General features: G+C 38.6%; 1 protein-coding gene across 3 annotated transcripts in view; it reads right to left on the bottom strand.

Moving 5' to 3' along the window:
• Positions 1–1,332: 1,332 nt before the first annotated feature.
• Positions 1,333–19,076, bottom strand: part of prim2 (DNA primase subunit 2) — a 306,308-nt gene continuing 288,564 nt past the window's right edge. For all 3 annotated transcript variants that reach the window (XM_072278120.1, XM_072278111.1, XM_072278103.1), the window contains 3 exons: positions 18,501–18,583; positions 6,149–6,217; positions 1,333–2,191 (listed from right to left, as the gene is read on the bottom strand). In XM_072278120.1, coding sequence (XP_072134221.1) covers positions 1,946–2,191; positions 6,149–6,217; positions 18,501–18,583 — 398 coding nt within the window. In that variant the 3' untranslated portion in view covers positions 1,333–1,945. The remainder of the gene's footprint in view (positions 2,192–6,148; positions 6,218–18,500; positions 18,584–19,076) is intronic.

Here is a 19,076-nt window from a genome sequence, read left to right on the forward strand (position 1 = left end):
CAGAATTAAACTCAGATCCACATTTTGATGTCTTGTCAGCAGTTTAATAGGTTTTCTATAAATACTGTATATAATACTCAACTGCAGCCGTTAAGGGCATTTGCCAGGAGATTCTGGGCCTATTAGAGATGCTTAATAATTTGTCATCTAGTATTCTTTGATCTTATCTTGAAGAAAGCTCAGGAAATGGTGCATGAGAGATTGTGTCAACCTGTCAGGTGCCACAGTGGGTGTTTAACTTCATACTGAAGTTGAAAGCCCACTGCAACTTTTCACACAAAGGTCTAGTTATTCCATAGAGAATACTGTACATCCTTCATTGGAAAACCTTGATCACAAAATAAACTCCAGAGATCATTCCATTGGTGGCAGTCCTCAAAAAAATAAAACACTCTCCACTAGATTTACTCGATCACAAGATCAGCCCAGATCTATTTGCCACAAACATGCTGCATCACTGCATAGTACAGAAACTGCACTGTGGCAGACAGGAAGGCTCTACAACAGGTAGTCTAAACTGGTCAACACATCACTAGCCATCAAGGATACAAGCATATACAGAAAGCTGCTAGAAAACGGTCAGGATCCCAGCCACCCTGCTCATGGACTGCTTGTCTCACTCCCACCAGGTAGGAGGCTATGTAAGATCCACGCTAGGACCAGCAGACTCAAAAAGTTATGTTCACCAAGTAGTAAGGCTGATCAACACCTCCACCCACTAACCCAACCTACCACTACTTTATCATTTACTGTCAGAACCACCTTATGTACAGACACTCATGTCCCTTATGTCATTTTATGGACATACAATCAATCTGTGATAAAAAGCTAACTTAAATATTTATATTTATTGTGTTTCTTTTTAAATTAATATGTTCTTTCTTCATCATATTGTGTTTTTTTGTGCTCATCAGATCTGGAGTAACAGTTAGTTTGTTCTCCTTTACACTTGTGTACTGGAAATGACAGTAAACAATCTGAATTTTGAACAGGCACAATTGTGATAATCTCTCCTATACAGAATACCACCAATGCTTTGTCATAATGGCGGGCAAAATGAAACTGCAAGCTCGTGTTGCACACAGGCCTCAGTCAAATGTACTAAGAAGCCAAAGTGTGAAATAATATTTTAACGTTCTTCTCAAGATGAAATGGGAGATGTACATGTGATGTACTTCAAAGCTGGTGGGGAGTATCAGTTAAGCCTTAATGAAAATCCAGCACTGTAATAACTTATTTTGCGTTGCTTATTCCACATTATGAAATCTGAACAACAAATAGACCTCGATGTCCCTCTCTATTATAAATCTCTAAGTACGACAGTAGCACGTTCAATATACTTGACATTTAATGGCCAATGAGAAACAGCATTTCACATTACAATGCAATGAACTGTAGAATTGCTAATGATAATGGATTTGCAAGTCCTGTTTTACAATTAAGAATGCAAAAATGTAGATTTGTTAAAGAGAAAAGATCCCAGGTGTACAACATCAAAGTGCTCACATAGCTACTGGGAAATAAAACTGACTCCTTTTAACGAATACTGAAAAGCCATTGCCTCGTGAAGGTTTTGGCTCTGATGTGACACAGCCTTAATAAGGTGTTACCAACATAATAACACATTCCTTACATTACATTTTGAATAAGTTCAGATGAAATCTTTTTAGCCTGACTTTCATGATGCTCCATTGACAAAATCAATCATTAATTATTTCTTTCCAGGAACCTGATACAAGTAACAATGAAAGGCCAGCATGTCGATTTCTTTTTGCTGGACTTCAACAAAGTTATTACTTTTTAGTTATTCTGGACAGAATTCATTTTATTTTAAGTTTACTTGCTCATTTATGTAAGAAAATAAAATTGGAAAAGCATGTGAACTATTCACTTTAGAAAATGTTCGAAAACGGTGTATTTCCTTAGGTAACCGTCTCATAAACAATTATTCCATGTACTCTTCACTGAGAAGTTCTTCGATATTTATACCCTCTATATCAGTCGACTCGGTCTTGCTTGTGGTTTTGGAGACCCTGGAGCTCACCTCTCTTTGAGAGTGGCTGCCCTGGCTACGCTGGGTGCTTTCTGGCTGGCTGGACTCTTTCTTTACATCTCGGCTGCTGCTCAGAAGCTTCTGACTCTCAATGAAATACTGATTTGGATGACTCAGAGAAAACCCCACTTCATCAATCTACAAAGTGGATAGAAACAAAAATAAGTTAGATTGTATGTAACAGTTTAAAACAAATTGAAGTACAGTACAAGCCTCAAAGGAAGCTGGTTGTATAAAGATTATAAACAACTTCTATGCTGAAAGTTTAATATTTCTAGTAAAGGAAGAAGAAAACTCAATTTTAAAATGTTATTTTAAAGACCAATGAAGAAAACAAACCTATTAGATCATAAGACATAGAAGCAGAAATAGGTTATTCAGCCCATCAAGTCTGCTCCTCTATTGGAGCCTCTGTCAAAATTACAAAAGGAGATTTACTGGTTCTGATTATGTTGAATGCAATATAATTAGGCTTGCAATATAATTTTATGAAATTATGGAAAATGGCTTTAACAAGCTAAAATTTCTTTAGTCTTCTACTCAGTATAATTAAGGCTGATTAAGGATAGTCATGGCTTTGTGCGTGGTAGGTCGTGTTTAACGAATTTTGTAGTTTTTCGAAGGAGGTTACTAAGAAAGTAGACGAAGGAAAGGCTGTGGATGTTGTCTACATGGACTTTAGTAAGGCCTTTGACAAGGTCCCACATGGGAGGTTAGTTCAGAAGGTTCAGACACTTGGTATCCATGGAGAGGTTGTAAACTGGATTCGAAATTGGCTGTGTGGGAGAAGACAGAGTGGTAGTGGACTATTGCTTATCAGACTGGAGGCCTGTGACTAGTGGTGTGCCTCAAGGATCTGTGCTGGGACCATTGTTGTTTGTTGTCTATGTCAATGATCTAGATAATAATGTGGTAAATTGGATCAGCAAGTTTGCTGATGACACTAAGATTGGAGGTGTTGTGGACAGTGAGTAAGGCCATTAAAGTTTGCAGAGGGATCTGGACCAACTGGAAAAATGGGCCAGAAAATGGCAGATGGAATTTAATGCAGACAAGTGTGAGGTGTTGCATTTTGGAAGGACAAATCAAGGTAGGACATACACAGTAAATAGTAGGGCACTAAGTGCGGAGGAACAAAGAGATCTGGGAGTTCGGATACATAATTCCCTGAAAGTGGCGTCACAGGTAGACAGGGTTGTAAAGAAGGCTTTTGGCATCCTAGCATTAATAAATCAAAGTATAGGAGTTGGGATGTTATGGGAAGGTTGTATAAGACATTGGTGAGGCCAAATTTGGAGTATTGTGTACAGTTCTGGTCACCTAACTATAGGAAAGATATCAGTAAGATTGAAAGAGTGCAGAGAAGACTTACTAGGATGTTGCTGGGTCTTCAGGAGTTGAGTTACAGGGAAAGATTGAACAGGTTAGGACTTTATTCCTTGGAGCATAGAAGAATGAGGGGAGATTTGATAGAGGTTTACGAAATTATGAGGGGTATAGAAAGAGTAAATGCAAATAGGCACTTTCCACTTAGATTAGGAGAGAAATACGAGAGGACATGGCTTTAGGGTGAAAGGGGAAAGGTTTAGGGGGAACATTAGCGGGAACTTCTTCACTCAGAGAGTGGTGGGAGTGTGGAACGAGCTGCCATCTGACATTGTAAATGCAGGCTCACTCTTAAGTTTTAAGAATAAATTGGATAGGTACATGGATGGGAGAGGTCTAGAGGGTTATGGACTGGATGCAAGTCAATGGGACTAGCAGAATAATGTTTCAGCACAGACTAGAAGGGCCGAATGGCTTGTTTTCTTTGCTGTAGTGCTCTATGGTTCTATGGCTCTAGTATATTAAAATTTTAAATATTAAAATTTACTAACATTCAACAAGTCACAACTGAGGGAACAATCAAACTTGCTTTTCATAGATCAGCTACACCAAATAGTTACAAGATAGTGATCAATCTTCCAGTTGAAATAGTATACTTAAAAAACATGAGCCTTGAAGTCCCACACTACCAGATTCAGGAACAGTTATTGCCCTTCAACCATCAGGCTTCTGAACCAGAGTGGATAACATCATTCACCTCAACACTAAACTGATTCCACAACCTATGTACTTACTTTCAAGGACTCTGCAACAAATGTTTTCAATATTATTTATTACTAATTTACTTATCGTTAGTATTAGTTTTTTTTTGTATTTGCACAGTTTGTCTTATTTTGTACATTGGTTGTTTGCCTGTCTTTGTGTGTGGCTTTTAATTAATTCTACTGTGTTTCTGTATATATCTACTGTGAATGCCCATAAGAAAATTAATCTCAGGGTGGAGATGGTGACATATGCAAACTTAGATAATAAATTGACTTTGAATTTAAACAAGGTAGATTTACCTTGCAGTTTAAAATGTCAAAAACAACAACAGCAATTTCCAATAAAGCAAATCATTTATGTAACAATGCAAAGAATCTTCGAGGAATCTTGGAAATGCTTTACTAGCAAGTTACTATTGAAGTGAAGTGGAGGGACATTGTTGTGAGATTAAATATTTGTGTTAAAGATCCCACAGGCAGCAAATTAAAGAATAAATGAACGATTTCAGTCTATTTTAGTTGTGTTCACCTGTGAAAGAATCCAGAATACTCAAAAAGACTCTTCTTTGAATAAAGTCATAGAGTATATGAGACTCAGGCCGAAGGGGTGGGGAAACTTAAACTCTAGGTATGCTACTTGTTCAGTTCTGATTTAAACTGTCACTCTATGACTCTATTCAAAGCACAGCCTTTTTGGCATTCTGGATTCTTTCCCTCGTATACAAATGTGATTTGTTTCCACCTATCACTACACATCATAAAGAATATTGGTTAAATATACTGAATGAAGAGGAGGGAGAAATTTCTGGAATAAAAGAGTGAACAAAATTATTTGGTGTGTAGCAGTTTTACAAACAAAATTATCTAGCATTTTGAATAAGTTATTTTCTTTAAAGACATATCATAAAACCTACTTCTAACTCCATGGCTCACTTTGAAGGACTCTACAACTCATGTACTCAATATTATTTTCTCTTTTTTATATTTTCACAATTTGATGTCTTTTGCACATGGGTTATTTGTCCGCCTTTGCTGTGTGTAGTTTTTTTCATTGATTTTAATGTGTTTCTTATTATTTACTGTGAATGCCCACAAGACAATGAATCTCAGGTTAGTAAACGTGACATACATATACTTTGATGATAAATTTACTTTGAACTTCAAATGTGCTGATTGCCTATTCTAAATGAGTTCCACAGTTTGTGGCTAAATTTTGTTTGATTCCATTCAAATTGGCTCATGATGTTTTATTCCACTGGAGCTGTAATTTAAATGTATATTGTGCTTTTATTTCCTTGGGTGCATTTTAACATTCTTCTTTACCTTACTGTAAAGTAGTCTTCTGAATGGCTGAAGACGAAAAATTACAATAATAAATTTGACAAATAATTCACAAGTGAATATTTGGAATCCTTGCGTGGCAAAGCATTATGTCAAATATTAAACAAGCATCTTGACTGTCTGCAAGTTTTGATTCATGTATGATTCTTTGTCGTAACTTTTTTCTCTGACAGTATCTTGGATTGTTACATTCGTGTTTTTAACGTTCAGCTCAAGATGAAATAGGAGATAATATTCCATAAAATGCCTTGATAAAACACTTGTCATTTTGATAAATGGTCCAACAAAAAGACTCATGTGATTTAATTATCTATTAAGATAAAATGTGATCTCAGCTGACAATATACAGTGCAATAACTGGTTTTAACTCACTGAAAGGAAACACTGGCCTATTTAATGAATCAGGTTTTACATATTCATATTTTTCCCTTCTCGCACTCAAGAAATGTAGGCTACTGCAAACTATAAAAGACTGCTGCAAAATACAAATGCAATGTATTGTGCCTCAGTAATAAAACCATAAAAAATTAACAAATGATGGCAGCTAATGACAGATGCGAGTCGTCTTCTGAGACTCTAACTTTCATGCACCAGTTGCAGTCACTTCCCAAAGCTGACAAAGTCATTCTCATTACTCTGCAGTTGAAATTAAACATGTCCTTACATTGTGGGTTAGCTCAAAGTATTTCTGACAGGCCAGCTGGTAATGCATTCCCTTGACTAAATCCATAATCTGTAGAGGAGAAAAAGAGAGACATTGAGAAAACTTGGCTCATCCAGTTCCCGGAGTAATGCATAGCAATAATAAGCATTTAAGTATTGCATAATGGCTTTGTAAATGTGGCAATCACAAGCAGTAATAAAAAAAACACACACGTATTCCCGACAAGATCATTCAAACACATTCTACCTTTTAACTGAAATCCAACCATAAGACATAGGAACAGAATTAGGCCATTCAGCCCATAACAACTAGCAGGTTTAATCTTGTGGAGATGGCTGATAAGTAGAATAACAACAGTATGAGATTTCCGTTATTCCAGTGATTTGAATATAGTGACTCACATGGATGCTGAACAATGAACGAACGGTCCCAGTCTGAGCAGCTATTATCAACATCTTGTTATTCACTCTTTCCTCATTCATGATAAATTTTGTCTATTTACTTGAAATAAAGTGCCATCCTGATCAGTTTTCTCAAACAGTTGTTGAGAACTTAAGTTTATTATGTGATTTAACAGAATTTCTATTTATTTTCCAAAAATGAAATGTAATCCAAAGTGGTGAAGTGAGAAAATAATCTTGGAAATGTTGGAAAATTTGTTGATGTTTCTTATTTGTATCAAATACAAACACTGCAAGGATTTCTAACACCTGGCAGCTACCATCGATTATCAATGTATAGGTATTGATAGGTATCTCTGCCAATGTCATTTAGCAGATCAAAGCAAATTACATTGTTAAAACTTAACTACACAGCAGCTATGTAAAGGTTCAGTTAACAATTCAATTTTTATCCTCTGACAGTGTTACTGTATTTGTGTTTATATTTATTTATTTCTTACATCCAAGGGAGTAAAAATCTTTATGTTGCTTCTCCATCACAATGTACATGCAATAAAAAGGGTAAACGTGAGAGAATATTACCCAAGCACTAAGATTGTTTTGTGTACATGTATGTACAGTCAGAAATTGTGATTTCCTTCAATGTGGCTCCCTTACATGAACTGGGAAGATTTGAATGCAAGTATTCTCCAACAAAGATGCCTAAAGCCACAAAATTATTTAAGTATTTGACCTGTTTGTTTTTTCTTTCAGAGGCTGAACAGATAAAATCCATCACAGGACTGAATGTCACATGCCCACGAGGGGAATAAAACCAGCTATTGTTTTATGCTTAATAAAGTGAAGCTAAAATAACACAAATTTCACACCTCACCCTTGTTCTGTGTGATGCTAATGCCCTGAAGACTCTTTTTGGTCTGCAGTTGTGCCACTAAATTAAGACATGAGCATTGCATTCCCGTAAAGCCTCTGGACTACAAACACGGGAGACATAAATGTCAACAGTCATTTCAAACACTATTCATTATATGCTGTAGGGCAGTGTTGTAAGAACAAGGAAAATAAAGAGATCCTTACAGAAGAAACAAAGGAGCTTCTGTTCGTCTAGTATGTTTGCCTATGCAAGGGGTCAAACGTGAAACATAAATTATCAAGCAGCATATGTAACTCCCCATTTTGACTGACTACAAGTGACTACTGAACTGATTCCATCACCTATGGACCCACTTTCAAGGACTCTACTACTCATACCCTCAGTACTATTTATCTATTTTTTTTGTATTTGCAGTTTGTCTTCTTTTGCACGGGTTGTTTATCAATCTTTGTAGTTTTTCCAGTGATTTTTACTGTATTCTTTGTTCTGTTGTGAGTGCCTGCGAGAAAATGACATATAGTGATATACACTTGGATAATAAATTTCATAGTCATACTTTATTGATCCCGGGGGAAATTGGTTTTCGTTACAGTTGCACTATAAATAATTAAACAGTAATAAAACCACAAATAGTTAAATCGTAATATGTAAATTATGCTAGGAAATAAGTCCAGGACCAGCCTATTGGCCCAGGGTGTCTGACCCTCCAAGGGAGGAGTTGTAAAGTTTGATGCAACACAGACCACGTTTGAACTTAGAACAAAAAAAACTGACCTCATCCACAAGTACTGTTGTCCACGAGGAGAGCAAGGCGCATGCATTCAGTAACATCAATCTTTTTTTTATTCCTTTCAATTTTCCTTCCTATCCTTACTGATCTGGCCTTTGCAAAGCATTCTGCTCCATCGCCATTAAGAATCAAGAAACTTAGAGTAGGATATGGTAACAGAAACGTACTTTGCTAATATATTTACTTTGAACTTTGAAGTATGATTTTGTTTGCACCAACAATTTGCGATTGTAAAGCTAGCACAGTTATCCAGAAATTCCCAATAAAGTGCTATTTCATGGAAGGCAGTACGTGAATGCGAAATGTCTTGCAATATTCCCATTTACCACCACAATAATGAGGTCATGTACATCCACAGAGAGGAAATGGGAAAGAATGGACAATCATTTCTCTGCTATGTTAAGAGTCAAATCCTACTCCAGTGTCTTCAGCACATTCTCACCTGATGCTCCCACAGCAGTACTGAGGACACTGTATTGTGGATAAAGTATAAAGGCTTCAAGGACCAAGAATCAATTTTATTCACTATATAACATGTACATGTATTAGAAATTTGCTGTGATGTTGTGCTGCAACATGTAATGAAAAAAACAATGAAGTTTTTAGCACAGATATGGAATAAAATGGGCACAAATACATAAATGCCAGCATGTATTTACAATGATGTAAGCAGCATTATAAAAAGTGGTTTAATGTGTTTACAGTAATAAGACTTAAGTAATTAGAAAGAGCTGGCTTGGGGGGTGGTGTTGCTAACTAAAATGGTTGATCAGATCAGATAAATAAATCAGGGCCACCACAGCTAAGTCAGATGAACATTACAGAGTGGATAATCACAATCAGAAGGTACATACAACAAATATATTTTCTGTGATGTTCTGCCCCAAGGTACTTAAAGTTGCATTGTTAAAACAGCTTATTTAGTCATTACCATGCTGTGTGGAATCCTGCTGTTCATAAATTAGATGCCAGTTTGTTACTATATAATTAATAGATTTCAAAAAAGTGAATCCGAGCATGAAAGGTGCCATGTAAATACAAGTTTTAATTGGTCAACTCATTGCTCCTTCTCTGAGTAACACTAGGAGGAACCCAGTTGGTGATCATTTATGGGCCACAAGCTGACAATTTATAAGACAATGTAAAAACTTGAAAATGTAATACTTAGAAGGCTCCAACATTGTGTGTAGGAATGAGACTTTGCACTTTTAATGGTGTAGAGGGGAAAACTGGAGGAGAAAATTAAAGTGGTAAGAAGAAAAGTGGTTTGGACAATTCCAGATTTGTAAGGGATACAGTTATAATTCAAAACCCCATTGGACCTTAAAACGTTTGCATCTCCAGATTACTTGGGAGCTGTCTCAATTTATTCTGCAACATCGTCAGCAGCCCACTACTGGGAGCCAAATTTGATTGTGCTGGCAGAGTACACCTGACTTAAATGATAATTATTCTGTTGGAAATAGAATCCAATAATAATAACTGCCATCTTCAATGTGAATTTTTAGGGAAGAAGCCACCAGCGCTTCCAGCTGACCATTTACAAGACTCACATAAACTTTCTGATATTAGTGCATACAGTTTATTTGGGTAGTAGGCTTTTTTTATATACATGAAAGCCACAACAAAGAGCAGCAACAAAGCTTGATCCAAAATGCAGTAACTATCTGAAATGGGGGTTCACCATGTCTAGTCAGATTGAGACAATCGATTTAGATGCACTAAAGTTGACTCTTATTTTGATGAATGTAGGAATTCATCAGACTTTACACATCTTTAAGTATTGCCCTAGATTTTGCTGCTGATATGAAGACTTTATTTTAAGATACATCATTCATGAACTTGTAGGACTCTGCAGTTAACCTCACAAAACAACAGCTCGTCCTCAATCTCCCTTCTGTGCTTCACGTTGCTGCATTTGCACATTAAGTTCCTATTAACTTCAGTACAGAAGTTAGGACAAATACACTACATGAAAATGATAAAATTTAATATGAAACCACCAATGGATTTAATAGAAATAAATCAAGTTAAAAACCAAGAGAAATAGCTGGTGAGAGTTAGGGTTTGATGAGAACTTTCGCCCTCGAATAACAAGTGATGTTGGGTCATCTGTTAATTCTATATATGCAATTAGATATTTTTTTACAAACTAAATCAATGGGACAAAGTTGGAAATATAAAATTAAATAGGATCAGCCAGGAACTCATCAAAGAGCACAATAAGATCAAAAGCTTGCTCTATTCCTGACTCCACAGAAGGCTTGAGATGAAGTCTAATTAAGGGGGCATAATGTGAGATGTGCCATTCCTCCAAGGTCTGAACCAATGTTTTAGGTAATTTTAGGAATTATTAATCTGTATATATATACACACACACACACTCAGTGGCCGTTTTTAAAGTGGCCACTGAGTGTACGTTTGTGGTCTTCTGCTGCTATGGTCCATCCACTTCAAAGTTCAACATGTTGTGCATTCAGAGACGCTTTTCTGCACACCACTACTGAACACCTTCTGTCAGCTTCAAGCAGTCTGACCATTTTCCTCTGACCTCTCTCAGTAACAAGGTGTTTTCGCCCACAGGACTGCTGCTCACCGGATGTTTTTTTGTTTTTTTCAACCATTCTCTGTAAACTCTAGAGATTGTTGTATGTGAAAATCCTAGGAGATTAGCAGTTTCTAAGATACTGAAACCACCCTCTCTAGCCACCAACGATCATTCCACGGTCAGTCAATCACATTTCTTCTCCATTCTAATGTTTGGTCTGAATAACTGGACCTCCTGGCTATATCTGCATGCTTTTATGCATTAAGTTGATGAGATGATTGGCTGATTAAATATTTGCATTAAAGAGTAAATGCACATGTGTACTTCCTAAAGTGGCCACTGAGTGTACATACACTTTTTTTTAAAAAAAGAGATTTTATTTAGAGATGTGATTTGATTCATGTTATCATTTAGATTCCATTTCCTTCTTCCACCCTAGCACTACCTGACTCCAGAGCTCAGATCACTTGTTGCTGGAACAGTCACACACATCAGTTACCAACAGATTGATAGTGGGTAACTTGCTTGCTAAGAAGACCACAGTAATAATCAGAATCACTTCAGAGGCCCCTTTCAAGTGAAACACCAAAATGCTGTCATAAAACAACGAACTTCATGACACGTCAGTGAACCTGATTCCGAATGTGGAAATTGTGATCTCGCCAAGAGATCCGCTCCGCTTTCATTCTGGCTGCAGTTCTGGAAGCCAGCAGGGAAGCACAACTCCAGTTCTGCTGGGAAATCTGCCCACAGAACTTGTGATGTGACTCCATCCATCCACTGCAATGCAGATGACCAATTCAGATAGTTTTCAGCTCATTTTGTACAGACCCTGAGCAATAAGTAATTATAATGTGTATAATATTATTAGATTATGATGTATTAATTGTACACATTATTATATTAAGATTTTCATATCATTAAATGTTTAATCATCGTCAAGTTTATGAACATCAGTCACTTTTATAAGCTTTCGAAGCTGTTTGCAGGCCGGGGTTGATCATTTATGGTGGGAAGTGTCACACTGTGCAGCCTCTTGATGATCAGAAGTCAGTTTCAGGAATGTGGTCCAGGTAACATTACAAAGGAGATAAGGAAGGAGAGGTGGCTCACCCTTCACTCTGTCATACCGGATAGGAACATTCTGTAGCCTGGACATGTCCTTGGGACAGATGACGTGTGTCACTGATCTACACTGAACTATTTCAATAAACTGGCTGGTCTCGGAACTCAAAGCTCTATCACAACAGTCTAACTTGCTATTCAATCATCCCCCCAGGGTCACTGACATACAACCTCCCTCAATTAAGCAAGGGCTGTGTTCTAAAGTGTTCATTCTTGTGATGGCACCCCAGCTGTCCTCTCCTCTAATGTCTCTCCCTTGGCTACCTCTGTATTCTTCCAAGCACTGAAGCCATTCCTGGGTATCTCCATATTCCTTTTTTTTTTAAATCACACTGTCAGACGTAGCCATGTCGTGTCTCCGGAATTCCCTTCATAAAGTTCTCTGCAGTTCTAGTCTTCTTTAAGCTCTTAGCTTCTTGGCATTGAATCTGCGTGATACTGTGATCCAGAGGCTCTTCAGAAATCAAGAATGAGGCATAAATCTCAGCGGTAACAACCAATTAGTAGATGTTACAGCAATGAAGAACAATCAAAGAAAGAAAAACAACAAAGTCGTAGAGGTCCTCTATTAAAAATTAGCTCAGTCTAGAGATAACAAAACATTCCAGTGGTAAGGAATAATCTGGGAAATATTCAGATTCAGTGGTGTGACAAAAGCAGCAGAGAAACTCCCAGAAACACACATCAAATTTGCTGGTGAACGCAGCAGGCCAGGCAGCATCTCTAGGAAGGGGTACAGTCGACGTTTCAGGCCGAGACCCTTCGTCAGGACTAACTGAAACCCCAAACGTCGACAGTATCTCTTCCTAGAGATGCTGCCTGGCCTGCTGCGTTCACCAGCAAATTTGATGTGTGTTGCTTGAATTTCCAGCATCTGCAGAATTCCTCATGAGAAACTTCTAGAGCAATGCAGAATCAGATATACTGAAAATTAATTGAACAATTACACACATACAGATGATTATATAAAAATTTATAAACAAGCATATGAAAAAGGACCTAGTGCTTTCCAGGCCTGTATGACGAATAAACTCTTCTTGGGCTTCCATCTGGGTACAGGTATCAATTTTAACCAACATTTTAATGACAAGCTCTGCCATCTTCATCAGGGATGATGCCTAGCCATGTCTAGTCCAGAGGTATACATACCCCTGTCATCTATCCCTCATGATTGATTAGTCTTCATCCAATCAGGTTTCTGCTGTCCCACCCCATTTACAATCGAATTCCAGTTCTTAGGGAAGGATCTTGAACATTGTTAAAATTCTCTAGTTTTATTTCAATGGCTTCCTTTATCAGATGGTCCCAAAAGCCATTGGCATGGCACAGTAGTTTTGTGCCGTCAAAGTCAATCCTATGGCCATTGCAAATGCAATATTCTGCTACTGTGAATTTCTCCGGGTAACTCAAACAGATACACCACCCATGCTCCTTGATGTGTTTCCACCATGTGCCCAGTCTGGCCGATACGCTGCTTTGCATTACAGGAAATCCTGTAAACAGCAGCTATCCTGAGGAAATGAGGCGTTCCTACAGAATGGCTACAAGTTGAAGGAAATCAATCGGGCCCTTAAAAAGGCCAACAGAAAAACCTGGAAACCCAACAACAAAGAGGAGCACATCGCTACCACCTGTCTTCCCTATATTTCCACAGTTTCTGGAAGGATTGCCAGGATCTTGAAGAAATACCAGATTAATACCATCCACAAACCCATAAGGAAGCTCAAATCACAGCTTATGTAGGTCAAAGATGACCTGAGCTCCTCCAGCATTTTGTGTGTTCTGGATTTCCATAATCTGCAGAATCTCATGTGCCTGGGATAAGAGGACTGTTTTATCAAAAGAGCTAAACAAAAGTCTGTATTCTTTGTTCTTTAGAAGAATGTGGGGTGATCTCAATGAAACATATAAAATCCTAAGGCTTGACAAGGTAACAGTTAAGATTTAGTTCCAAGATAAGGGGCCAATCAGTTAAAACAGAAATTACTCTTCACAAAATATTGTGGAGGCGAGATCATTAGAAGTACTTTGGAAGCAAATACATTTTGAAATACATGGGAATTGGGGACTGATGATTTGGCAGAGGAGGAGTTAAAGCCTGGAGTAGATTAGGCAAGATCGTACTGAATAGCAGGGCTGGCTTCAGGAGGCAGGCGACCTACTCCTGCTCCTATCTTTGTGTGCTCGTGTTTACAGAAACAGGTCGCTCTGTCCCACCAATCCATGCTATTGTTAATCCATTACACAAATGCAAATTTTGATTTTTCAGACAATAAAGGAAAAAACTAAAATAATATTTTCAATTGTTCAGCAACTTGAAATAATCTGTACATTAAAACTGATTAATTGTAATTGGCAATCCACGATGACCTGACCAGACGAGGACTACTTTGATAAATGCAGGAGATGATGATCAACAATGAAAATGTATTCCAACTGCAGAGGCAGATGTAATAAAACTATACTGATGAAAAACCCCTTGTCTTTTTTCATCTAAGATAAGGCTACCGCAACGTATTTTATGCTTCTTAAGGGAGAATGAAAGTCCCAGAGGAATTCATGATGAAATGCATTTATTCTCTCCATTCTCCTACACACACCTGGGGATCTGTTGGTTTGCTGCTAATTATTTTTGAAGAATGGAGCCTGTTACTGCTTTTCAGGGTCACTAAGCAGCAGGATGTATAAGAAACATCTGTCCGTTCACCATAGTTTTAAGCTGTCTCTTACAAGATTCTCAGTATTTGTGCAAAAAAAGAAAAGACTAGGCGAGACTCTTCTTAGGATAATTAATGGCAGAATTTGCCACTACAGGACAGCCATGGCAACGTCAAATGAACCCTTTGTACTTCATGCAAGTTTGAATTTATTATTTTAATTGAATCCTTTCCAGTAATGATGATAGGAACAGGATTTTTTTTATTATTATGATTGAAAGGACATGGACTTTGCAGGCTGAGCCAGCACTTAACTTGGCAATTGCTAAACTACTCGAATCTCAGCAGGCTTGAGGTGTGGGTATACCCACAATTCTGAATAGGAATTCGATGGGATTTCCACAATTCTGTCCCAGGCATGGTGAAGGAACAGCAATATACACTCAGTGGCCACTTTACTAGGTACAGGAGGTACCCAATAAAGTGGCCACTGATTGCATTTTTGTACATTCATGGTCTGCTGCTGCCGTAGCCCATCCTCTTCAAGGTTCAACGTGTTGTGAGTTCAGAGGTCCTCTCCTGCACACCATTCTTGTAACGAGTGGTTATTTGAGTTATTGTTGTCTTCCTGTTACTTAAACCAGTCTGGCCATTCTCCTCTGACCTCTCTCATCAACAAGGCGTTTTTGCCCATAGAGCTGCCACTCACTGGATACATTTTGCTTTTTGCACCATTTGCTGTGAACTCTAGAGACTGTTCAGCGTGAACATTACAGATCAGCAGATTCTGATGTTTGGTCTGAACAGCAGACCATGTCTGCATGCCTTTATGCATTGAGCTGCTACCATATGATCGGCTACTTAGAAAGATGTATAGGGGTAACTTAATAAAGTGGCCACTGAGTGTATTTCCAGGTCTGAATGGTGAGTTAGAGTGGCGGGTCTTCCCCAAGCTTTTGATACCCTTGACCTTCCAGCTGATAGAGGTCTGAGGTTTGGAAGGTGCTGTCTAAGGAGTCTGGATCAGCTGATGTAGTGCTCCTGAAGATGACACAACTGCTGCTATTGAACATTGGTGGTGGAGTGAGTGAAATGTTGTGAATGGACTGCCTATCAAGCAGGCTGCAATCACTTGTACCATGACTAGCATCTTGAGTGTTAGTGAAGCTCTACTCATTCAGGCAAGTGGAGAGTATTCCATCACATTCTTGACTTGAGCCTTGTAGATGTTGGACAGACTTTGGGAGTTAGGTGCTGAGTTACTTGCCGCAGGATTCCTCACCTCCAAAGGGATATGGAAATATAGGTCCACAATTCATTGAAAGTGGCGACACAGGTAGATAGGGTCATAAAGAAAACTTTTGTAACATTGGCCTTCATAAATCAAAGTATTAAGTACTGGAGAAATGGATGTTATATTGAAGTTGTATCAGACATTGGGTGAGGCTTAATATGGAGTATTGTGTTCAGTTTTGGTCACCCATCTACAGGAAAGATGTCAATAAAATTGAAAGAGGGTAGAGAAATTTTATCAGGGTGTTGCAAGGACCTGACACCCTAAGTTATAAGGAAACGTTGAATAGGTTAGGACTTCATTTCCTAGAGTGTAGGAGAATGAGGGGGAATTTGATAGAGGTACACAAAATTATGAGGGGTATAGATAGGGTAAATGTAAGCAAGCTTTTCCCATTAAGGTTGGATAAGACTAGAACAAGAGGTTATGATGTAAGGGTGAAAGGTGAAATGTTTAAGGGGAACATGATGGGAAACCTCTTCACTCAGAGGGCAGTGAAAATGTGGAATGAGATGCCAGCGGAAGTGGTGGATTTGAGTTTGATTACAACATTTAAGGAAAATTTGGATAGTTGCATGGATGGGAGGGGTATGGAGGGCTATGGTCCTGGTGCAGGTCGATGGAACCAAGCAGATTTATAGTTTGACATAGGGCCAAAGGGCTCGTTTCTGTGCAAATTATTTTCTATACTCTATAAATAGGAACAGGGCATTCAGCCCCTTTAGTTAACTTCACGTAATAGGCATCCGTTAAGTCTTGTGAGACCATGGATTTGAGCCTTGGAAGGTTTCCAGGGCGCAGGTCTGGGCAAGGTTGTATGGAAGACTGGCGGTTGCCCTTGCTGCAAGTCTCCCCTCTCCACGCCACCGATGTTGTCCAAGGGAAGGACACTAGGGCCGATACAGCTTGGCATCGGTGTTGTCGCAGAGTAATGTGTGGTTAAGTGCCTTGCTCAAGGACACAACACGCTGCCTCAGCTGAGGCTCAAACTAGCGACCTTCAGATCACTAGACCAACAACTTAACCATTTGGCCATGCACCAACACAACTTCACATAGCATTTTGATTAATATTGATTGTCTTAATTTCAACTGTCTATGTTGGTTCCAAAACCTTTACTGCTATTGTTGAACAAAATCATATTATGTTTAATCTTTCCAACCTACCCACAGCTCCAGTGACTTTGGGAAGAAACATATTTCTTCACTCCTTTAAGTGAAGAACTGCTTTTTGACATCATCTCTTAAATGATGAGCTCTAATTTCATTAATCTCCTTGTTTTGGATTCCTCCATGAAAGAACTTAGCTCTTTCCACCTTATCACTTCCTTTTATCATCTTAAGCTCATCCCTTAAACTAATTGCACTCAAGCGATAGTGTTTCACTACAATAGGACAGCATTATTGAGCTACAGAGCAATACAGCACAAAAACAAGCACTTCAGTTCAACTCATCTAGGCTGACTAAATTGTCTAAGTGAGTTAGTGCCTGTGTTTGTCCCCAGATCTAAAGCTTTCCCTTCCATGTAACTTTTTAAATATCATAATTGTACCTGTCTCTAACACTTCCGCTGACAATTTATTCTATACATTCATCATTCTCTGTGGAAAAAGTTGCCCCTCAGGTCCCTTTCAAATCTTAAACAACAGGAATTCTGCAGATGCTGGAAATTCAAGCAATACACATCAAAGTTGCTAGTGAACGCAGCAGGCCAGGCAGCAGGAAGAGGTACAGTCGACGTTTCAGGCTGAGACCCTTCGACCCTTTGTTAGTCCTGACGAAGGGTCTCGGCCTGAAACGTCGATTGTACCTCTTCCTAGAGATGCTGCCTGGCCTGCTGTGTTCACCAGCAACTTTGATGTGTGTCCCTTTCAAATCTTTCTCATTTTAAATTTACGCATAGTATGATCCCTACTTTTAGCTGAAACATGACGTCCCAACTCCTATACTCAATATTCTGTCTGATGATGGAAAGTGTTCCAAATGCCTTCTTCATTCCCTTGTCTACCCATGTCTCCATTTTCAAGGAAGTAAGTACATTTGGCTCCAGGCCTCTGTTCTACATTTGTAGAACACTCCCTAGAGCTCAACCATTTATTGTAAACACAAGAGGTTCTGCAGATGCTGGACATGTAGAACAACACACAAAATGCAGGAGGAACTCAGTGGGTCAGGCAGAATCTATGGAGGGGAATAAACAGTTAAAATGTTTCGGGCTGAGATTCTCCATCAGGTCCATTTATTGTGTATCTGAACAAATTAACCATTGTGGGACAATCTGAACTATTCAAATGAGAATGAAACAGAGGGCGCCTTTCACTTCAACTCAGGAGGGAGAAGTATTTTCCCTAATCTTCACTTCTTTGCCTAATAACTGTCAAAGACAACATGGTGTTAGGGAAACTGTATGTGGCCATATTCTAATGAGGGCTTGCCCATCCATGTAACTGCTGGCCATCACTAGCATATGGCTACAATTGAGAATGGAATGTTAAGCGATGAGACAAGCTAAAACAACAGAGCTTCAGTCTAGTCGCAAGATTTGGCTTCACAACTTCACAGCAGTTTTGTGCTACATCCAAAAAATATATCAATAAAAATCAGCAATAAGTTAGGCATACACAGCACCCCCAGGTTATTGGTTATGAAGTGGGATCACTCACCTGAGTTATTCCTGCAAGTGGAACCTTATAGGACTGCAGCTTTGACTTCAGTATTTCAGGATCACAGTGCCGAAATGGACAGCCTAAGAAGAAAAGCAATGTAGAAAGAATAGTTGATAAAGCATGAGAATCATGTGCCCTCTCAGACACTGGATGGAAGAAGTTCCATGGCATTACTATAGAGCACAGCAGAAAAGTTCGACTATGCCCCCGCTAAATTTTATCCCCTTACCCAACCATACAGCTATAAGAGATTGCTCAGTCATGATCACATTCCACACTTTGGGGTGACAAAGTGATTGCTCTGTTTCCAAAATAAAAGGAGAACATATTGGAGACAATAATGTGGTATGGGACATCTGAGATCACATTATGTTTCTTTGCCAAAGAAAAGCTTGCTTGCTAATGCATTCTATTAAATTCTGCCCAGTTTTTCAGTTTGCAAGCATTTGGCTGGTGCGGTGATGCAGTCACAGTGTGCCACTGGTAAGCAGAGTGCTTTCTCATGACAAATGTGTTGTTTCATGGGATAGCTCGACTTAGCTATGGTGTTTGCACATTTTATATCAACACTAA

This window comes from Mobula birostris, chromosome 2 (genome assembly GCF_030028105.1).
Source record: "Mobula birostris isolate sMobBir1 chromosome 2, sMobBir1.hap1, whole genome shotgun sequence".
Taxonomy (NCBI): Eukaryota; Metazoa; Chordata; class Chondrichthyes; order Myliobatiformes; family Myliobatidae; genus Mobula; species Mobula birostris.